Source organism: Sebastes umbrosus, chromosome 13 (genome assembly GCF_015220745.1).
Source record: "Sebastes umbrosus isolate fSebUmb1 chromosome 13, fSebUmb1.pri, whole genome shotgun sequence".
NCBI classification, from domain to species: Eukaryota; Metazoa; Chordata; class Actinopteri; order Perciformes; family Sebastidae; genus Sebastes; species Sebastes umbrosus.
In genome coordinates this window covers 17490737-17499608 of record NC_051281.1, presented here as the reverse complement: position 1 = coordinate 17499608, position 8872 = coordinate 17490737, and the positions used below count along the sequence as shown (strand labels likewise).

Below are 8872 nucleotides of genomic sequence, written 5' to 3'. Positions count from 1 at the left end.
AAATCCCCGTCACAGGAACATAACCACATAGGCCGAATAAAGGAAGTGTTTCAAATCATATTTAGAAATAGAAAATAGAAGGCGAATAAAGCACATTTTACATTGCACAATTATTCAAATGTTCTTAAAGAAAACGCTCAAATATTATATTAAAAACAACTAGAGCTACAACGAGTAATTGATTAGTTGTCAACTATTAACTATTTTGATAATTAATTAATTGGTTTGAGTAATTTTTTAAAGAAAAAAAGGCAAAATTCTCTGATTCCAGCTTCTTAAATGTGAATATCTTCTGGTTTCTTTACTCCTCTGTGACAGTAAACTGAATATCTTTGAGTTGTGGACAAAACAAGACATTTGAAGATGTCAACGAAGTCAACGTGATAATAACGCCTTAACGCAAATTTGTTTTAACGCCACTAATTTATTAACACTTTAATGCAACTTGTAGGTTTTAGGTTGTAGCGGGCTCAGTTTTAATGCTAGAGTGAAGTTACTGGTATCAACTAGAAAACCTAAGAAATCCATTGGTGCCAACCATCATATTAGCTTGTCGCGCAGGAGGTTAAATAATGCTCCAAACTAAGTTTTGGCAAGGAAAAACTGGCATGACCCATTATCAAAGGGGTCCCTTGACCTCTGACCTCTAGATATGTGAATGAAAATGGGTTCTACAGGGGCCACGAGTCTCCCCTTTACAGACATGCCCACATTATGATAATCACATGCAGTTTTTGGGCAAGTCATAGTCAAGTCAGTACACTGACACAGCTGTTGTTGTGTATTGGGCTTGAGTTTGCCATGGATGAGTTTGAAACGGATGACTTTTAACTTGCAGTCCCAGTAAATGGAGAGTATAATTGCAGGCAGTAATATGATAAAATATATATATTTTAAATAGGGCTGTCAAAGTTAACACGATAATAACATGTTAATGCAAACTTGTTTTAACGCCACTAATTTCTTGAATGCGTTTATGCAACTTGCGAATTCACGAATGTAGCAAGTTGAGTTTTAAAGCCAAAATGAAGATACTGGTATCATATAAAACCAGAAAACATAATCTATTGGTACCAACCATGTTTGTTGCCTGTTGGGCTTGAGTTTGCCATGTTATGATTTGAGTATATTTTTTATGCTAAATGCAGTACCTGTGAGGGTTTCTGGACGATATCTGTCATTGTTTTGAGTTGTTAATTGATTTAAAATAATATACATTTGCATAAAACAAGCATATTTGTTTCCCATGTTTATAAGAGTATTAAATACTTGACAAATCACCCCTTTAAGGTCCATTTTGAACCGATAAAATTTCACAGAAATCTCTTAAAAACCAGAAATATTTTTACAGTTCATTCCTACCTATGTTTTTTTTTTTTTTACATTTTTTTTATTATTATTATTTATTTATCACCACATCTCTGTTGGTTGGTTGGTGCCAACCTGCAGCCCCCCCACTATATATATAGTGGCTGGATGAGGCTGGATTCCACTCCACATTTTGTGTGCCTCCCTGCCTCTCCGGTGCAATCTGATGTGAACACGGAGCTCTCTCTCTCTCTCTCTCTCTCTCTCTCTCTCTCCAGCAGCAGCACGGTTCCCACTCCAACACTCCAACACAGCGACCAGCGGCTTCAGGCGTCTGCTCTGCGAAGTTGAGACAAACACGCCGGAAAAACGCACCGCCTGGACACTGGATTCATGTGGCACCTCCACTCTCTGTCCTCTTCTCTTTCTGCGGACTTTTTTTTGCGATAGAAACCCTTTTTTTTTTGCTTTTTGGGGAAATGTGTTGGTATAGACACTAATAATAGTTGAGTTGCAACCATAAACCTGCCCAGTCATTAAGTACCTGCAGATCTACTGCAGGGGAGTTTTTTTTTTTTTTTTTAATAAACCAGTGAGGATACCTGCAGAGAAACCTTAAAACAATAAGGATCTTCACAGAAGTGAACAATGCTCAGACTACAGACCATCATTTGCACTTTTTCTGTGCTGTCTGTTGCAGCTGGAGCTGATTTCAAGGCTCGGAACTGCAGCGAGGTGAGGGAGGCTGTCATCGTGAAAGGCTTCAGCTTCGCACATGTTCCTCTCCAGGAGATCCCAGGTAAGGCTGGACTCACTTATAAAAAAAAACTCAGGAATAAACACTATATTTTGTTTATTTGTTTATTTGTTTTGCACAATTTAAGACGATACAACATATCAAAAAAATATAAAATGTGCAGGAAGAGGCAAAAAACTCACTGGGCTTATCTGAAGCCTCCACCTAGAGACAAGATTAATATAAAGAAATAATATGACTACATACTAGTGATAACAAACAATTAGGGCAAGATATATATATATATATAAACTATAGGCTTTTGTGTGATGAATGCATCTCTATTTAATGTTGCACTTCTGAATGGAAAAGTTAACCCCCCCCCCCAAATATGCCATTGCAACTCATTTATGATGAAAAGTCATTCCTACAGTATAGGTCTTTGGTTGAATGCTGCAGGGGTATAGCCTGTGGCTGCATCAGACAAATCTGTTCTAGGCTACCTGCAACCACCTGTCACTCACTTAAGTTTCTGACCCAAAGTTTTCAACTTATATAGGCTACTCAATTACCCAAAATAGCTTTTTAAATGACCTGGCTGGATGGTCACCAACAGCTGGCTCAGCCTCCTGCACCCTGAAGCCTGCATGCATCAGTGAGGTGACAGGCCTGCTGTAATCAGGAAACCCAGCTTTCAGTTAATGTGAGCAGGATTACTGATTATATAGACCTCTATTCATGCTGTGCTATCAGCCAGCATCAATAACTGAATGTGTAAAGTGTCTCCCAGGCAGCTGTGGTGGTGGGTTAAGATCTGCGTCCAGTATAGAGGTCTGCTGCTGCTGCCACTGTGCTAACCAAGCAGAGATAATGAATGATCAACTGTGCAGATTAACTCCTGTCCTGCGAAAAAATTAAGTGATAAGGTGAAGTGGAACTGCTGGCTCTTGCAGTGCTTCAGCAGGCAGTCCATAACCATGAGTCAACTCCATAATTTCAGCCACTATACCCTTTGGAGCAGTTATTTCAAATACCTTTACATAATGAATGTCACATTTAAGCGTGTTAAATGGACAGAGATGGACGATACAGGTTTAATAATGTATAGGTGGATTGCCAACTGGCTGTCAGGACTTGGAAACTAAAGTAGAAAAAAATGTAAAGTACTGCAATCATATTTTATATCAGTAAATAAATCTTCAAATAGAATTATGTGATTTCACATGATCAGCGAAAGTCATATTGTTATGATGTGAATATGCATCTGAAGAACTGTAATTAGGAATAAAACATTCCCCCAGCTGAGTTGTCTCTCCAGGTCGTCATTGTTGTGCTTCAGGGCCAATCACTCTCCATACAAAGCAGGAAATCTGGCACAAGCAAAAGGCTGCATATTTGATAACAGGCACACCTGTTCAGAGATGGGCTGAATAACTAACTGATTAAATCCTTTGGATCCGTGTCCCGGACATCACAACTAATCTCCCAAATGAGTGAAAAATTCAATCTCTCTCATCTCCCAACTTTGTCACCCTGAATAAACGTCTTTTGATGTGGTCTTTGAATGAGTCATAACCTTACGTGTCTGCCAGAGAGACAACGCATTATCAACACCTCAGCAAATTCACACAGTGATGGGCATGCCCTTCAGGCTCACGACTTATTGCCTCTCACTCATGCAAACAATAATCGAGCTAAGCCAAATCTTGACTGAGGTAAAGGTGGAAATACCTTTTATTGAAAAAGATAATTTGAAAGTGTGGCATCAGAAGAAATACATCTTCACTGTTCAAACCCTGGAGATTAATATAATGTTGAGCTGATTTAGAATTTTATCTCATGGTTGGTTGGTACATTACTTTTCTGTACAATTTCCATCAAGTCTATTGAGAATAGAGTAGTCGCTCCTTTATTATTTTATTTTTTGATAAATCAGACACTGCCTGCTTTGAATTATCATTAATGTTCTCTAATTAAAGTGCACTCAGTACTACTCCGTACTTAAAGCACATTTAAAGCTACACTTTAATAAAAATAACCTTTTGGCTTATTTGCTTGAACTGTCACTATATTCTGACAGTAGTGCATGACACAAATAATCTGAAAAAAATCCGGTTCTCTGCCTCCATTTAGTGCTCTTAATGGCATTTGAAAGATTCCTCCACGCCAAAAGGACACCAACCAATCAGAGCGAAGGAGTCTCTAACGCAGCGGTCAATCACTGCTCGTGAACTCGGATCAAATGGTTAAACTAGGCGGCGCTGATCAAATATAATACAAATATAAATCAGAAACATCTTGTAGTGTACTGTTGTAGCTGTAACATGAGAAAGTTTGCTCCAGCTGGTGGGCGGTGCTTGGATTTGGCTTTTACAGCTAAACAGCACACTAAAATATGTTCATCATACGACACTTTCTCACACAAAAAGTGCAATAAACAAGTGCCATACCTCAATCATATATGTTATACTGTATATGTTCTTAATATGCGTTGTACAAAGTATTTCCTTTTATTATTGTAATATAACTTATTAGTTTTAATGGAGCTTCCCAGCAAAAAGTATTTCACACGATTGTACTTGTATAACCGGCGTCACAATAAACATCTTGAATCTTGAATCTTGAATGTTTCTGAAAACATTTGAGGCGAGAAATAGGCATTACAGTAACATAAATAAAGGTTACAATATTGAAACCCTAGTTCTTTAAGCGCAGGCGGAGACATCTACTGGATTTAATGGGTAATACTCTCCTCCAGTCATGAGCACGCATTCTTCATGGATGTATTAAGAGAACTGGATACAGCGTTGGAGGCGGGCTCCTGTTCATTCCAATGAAAGTTGCTCAGTGGCGCATGAACTGCTGAGTGATAAAGTACCCGGATCATCTGCCAATTTTCCGCATCCATTGGGCCCATAGAGCCATAGACTCCCAGCCCTCAGTCCAGCCTCGGTCTGGGGAAAGGAAATAACTCTGGATTCGGCTAGTGCTTTTTACAACTTTTAGGACCTAATGATTTAAACAAAGGCTATTCAAGTGTGTGTACTGGGAAGTTGATCCGTGGAGTTACAGATGTCTTTTTCCCAATATAAGTTTAAGGGAAAAAGTATTTTTGGGCCCAATGGCATCATGTAACAGACGTGGAAGTTGTAGTACCACCGTTTGGCCACTACGAAAATTTGCTTCAAAGCCTGGCACTCTTCCCGGGGGCTTTGCATTCAAAATTGCAGAAGCGTAGCCGGCCAATCAGGACGTGCCTACCCGAATACGCGCATACCCCACAGTAAATAAGGCAGCACACACCGCTGTCTACCATCCCACACCTCTTCAGCGAGCGGGGTAGGAGCGACAGGGCCTCCTTGGTAGAGTGCTCTACCTGTGCGTATGAAACTAGGGTTACATGGCCGTAACCAACTCACACAGGCAATGCAATCTTGGAACCAACTGGCTATTGCCTGACGATGATTTGGCTTTTTATTGGTTTAAATTTAGCTTATAAACTGGCTATTTGTGTAACAACCTGGTCGAACACGTCTCACTCGCATCTCAAGTTGCTAATCAGACTGTAAACAATGAGCAGCGCACGGAAAAGGAAGTCTTGGCTTGAATATCTACATATGGATATCTCTATCTAGCCACTTACCCCCAGAGGCTTATCCATCCTCATCCGATAGTTTGACAGTTTGATCAGAGTTCACACACGCAGATTATCTGTCTCATGTACTACTGTCAGGATATAGTGATAGTTTGAACAAATATGACAAAAAGTTATTTTTATTAAAGTTACCAACTGTAGCTTTATGTACACAATTAAAGTAGAATTAATGTATACTTAAAAGGTCTATGACGGACAAAAAGAATACTCTCCATTGTGGTATACTTGTTTGCATTCTGGGGGATTTAATGCGTTTACAACGTAAGACATTGCACACATACATTTGTGTAGACTTTATTCATTATTTTCATGTAGCAGGTTTGTAATATTAGCTGTTTTAGGAGGTGGCACTGAAGGGGTTAAGAGCGTCCATGTGGCAGACGGGGAGCATTTTCAGTCACGACATTACTTGGGAGTTAATATTCCAGTACTTGTAGATTGGTTGGTCCTTGAGGGACTCGGTGTAGAGCGGCTCTTCTATACGGCGCTTCCCTTATAGCTTGTTGTTTCTGTCAGCATTACAGCTGCCGTCACACTCTATTAACTCGCTGATGATTTGGCAAAAACGTCAACCTTCATGTTACTGATCCACCTCTACAAATGATGCTTCCACATACTTAAATGGCTGCTCTTTGCTGTTTGACAACATCAAATTATAGTGACAGTGGGATGTGTGTGTGTGCTCCCGCATGCTTTTGATGTGAGATGCCATTAGAGACCATGTTAGACATCAAATTAGACAGAAACCACTAGATGAAGTTACATATATACCACATTTCTTTTACCTAATCCCATTAGACTACTGTTAAATTCTTAAACACATTTATGTTAATGAATGCTTTACCGTTTTTTTATTCAAATTAGTTGTTGCCTTTTACTTTATGATCATACTGTATGTTTTTTTGGCCAATATGAAGCACTCATTACAGCCATTCCAAATATAGTAAGGGACATAACAGCAGGGTATTATTGCAGGAGTCTTGCGCTCAGCACCACTTAGACTGCTCAGCCACTGCAACAATATGTTTTTCGTGAAGCTAAAAATGAAAAGCTCGCAATCTCATAGTTTTGCTGTTGCATTTGGTCAAACAGAAGGGACCAGGTCAGGTGGAATGACAGCAGTGGAGCCAGTGTTATTGACAGAAATACTGTTATGATCCAAAGCCCTAAAGGCTCAGTTGGTACAGTAATTCCACATGACTTAGGCGATGCTCCTGCCTTCTGACCGGGCCAGGCTGGAGGCTGGAGGCTGTCAACAGCTATGTGGTGAAGGCATTTTAAACCTCCGGAGCATGAACTAGTGGTTTTCTTTAAAAGTCTTTAAGTGTTTTGGCATCTAAAACTTCCCAGAGCATCTCCCTCTCCACAGCAGTCTTTACTTATATCTATTTAATTCTACTGTTAACTAGGGCTGTCAATCGATTTAAAATATTTAATTGCGATTAATGGCATGAATATCCTTGATGGAAAAAATGTGTGATTAATTTGCGATTAATGTCACATTTTTTATCCGTTCAAAATGTACCTTAAAGGGAGATTAGTCAAGTATTTAATACTCTTATCAACATGGGAGTGGACAAATATGCTTGCTTTATGCAAATGTATGTATATATTTATTATTGGAAATCAATTAACAACCCAAAACAGTGACAAATATTGTCCAGAAACCCTCACAGGTACTGCATTTAGCATAACAAATTTGCTCAAATTATAACATGGCAGACTCAAGCTCAACAGGCAACAACAGCTGTCAGTGTGTCAGTGTGCTGACTTGACTATGACTTACTCCAAACTGCATGTGATTATCATAAAGTTGGCATGTCTGTAAAGGGGAGACTCGTGGGTACCCATAGAACCCATTTTCATTCACATATCTTGAGGTCAGAGGTCAAGGGACCCCTTTGAAAATGGCCATGCCAGTTTTTCCTTGCCAAAATTTAGCATAACTTTGTAACATTATTTAGCCTCCTTTGCAACAAGCTAGTATGACATGGTTGGTACCAGTGGATTTCTTAGTTTTTTTTGTTTCGTATAATGCCAGTATCTTCACTCTAGCTTTAAAACTGAGCCCGCTACAACCACTGAAAGATCGATTGTGTTGAACAAATTAGTTTCGTTTAAACGATTTTGCAGCTTTGACAGCCCTACTGTTAACAAATTCGTTAAATTTGAGCCTTTTAAATCCATTTCTGATTTGCTCTGGTTATAGATCAGTCTTGCCCCTGCTTACTCAGTTTCCACTCCGTGGATTACCCAACGTCTGAGACGAGATGGGAAGATATGGAAAGCGAGTCACGCAGCAGACTGCTGGATTCAATGGAACTTCTTAGCATGTCATATTCTTTGCTATATCATTTGACGACCAGCTCTGTTTACTGGAGATGGAGAGGGGACAGAAATAACGGTGCTGATATATTTTATGTGATCCTTAGCGGCCTGCACAACGAGGCAAATGATCTCTGCCGAAGCGTGTAATGTGCACAGGTTCTCTATTGTCATGTAATGGGATGGAGCGGATTAGAAAGGGCTAAATGGGAGTGCCTGCGGAGGGAATGGCCAGGTGACTTTGTTAGCCCCCTGCAGCATACGCCAGCGAGTCTGTGATGTATCGTCAGATTATCGTGACCTTCCTGTCACTCACACATGTGGAGATTGATCTGGGAGTCCTGAGAGGGATCACAGCTCCTGGTGAGCTTGTGGTGTGTTTATACTTTTACATCTAACTCTGCAAACATCAAAATAGTTCTGATAAATTAGAAAATAATTAGACTTTTGGGATTGGCAGTTATTTTTTTTTAGTTTAAATACGGTCGCACCAGTATTTGAGGCTGCGTTCTGCTATATCATGTACTGTGAGTGCGTCCCACTGAGAAGCAGAGGGGGGTCACTATCAGGGAGGAAGAACCCAAACAATCATCATTTTTCCCGCGGCAGAGGGGATTTCTCAAACGCTGCCTCCATCTCTGTGTCATCAATCATGCTCATGAATGCCAAAATGGCCTCATGATGGGCTCTCTCTGCAGGTGTTCCCTGTGAGAGCTGTAGGAAACGTTGTGGGTTGCAGCGTTGAAAGGCAGAACAACACAACAATCAAAGCATACAGATTTTATATATACATTTTAAAATGATGAAACACAATTTTTGCTTTACCATTAAATCAAGTTTTGAATGGC

General features: G+C 39.8%; 1 protein-coding gene across 3 annotated transcripts in view; it reads left to right on the top strand.

Moving 5' to 3' along the window:
• Nucleotides 1–1558: 1558 nt before the first annotated feature.
• LOC119500308 (glypican-6-like) overlaps nt 1559–8872 on the top strand; it is a 112892-nt gene continuing 105578 nt past the window's right edge. For all 3 annotated transcript variants that reach the window (XR_005209596.1, XR_005209597.1, XM_037789983.1), the window contains exon 1: nt 1559–2107. Coding sequence is in view for 1 of the 3 variants with exons in the window: in XM_037789983.1 (XP_037645911.1) it covers nt 1957–2107 (151 nt within the window). In the remaining 2 variants the exon portion in view is untranslated. The remainder of the gene's footprint in view (nt 2108–8872) is intronic.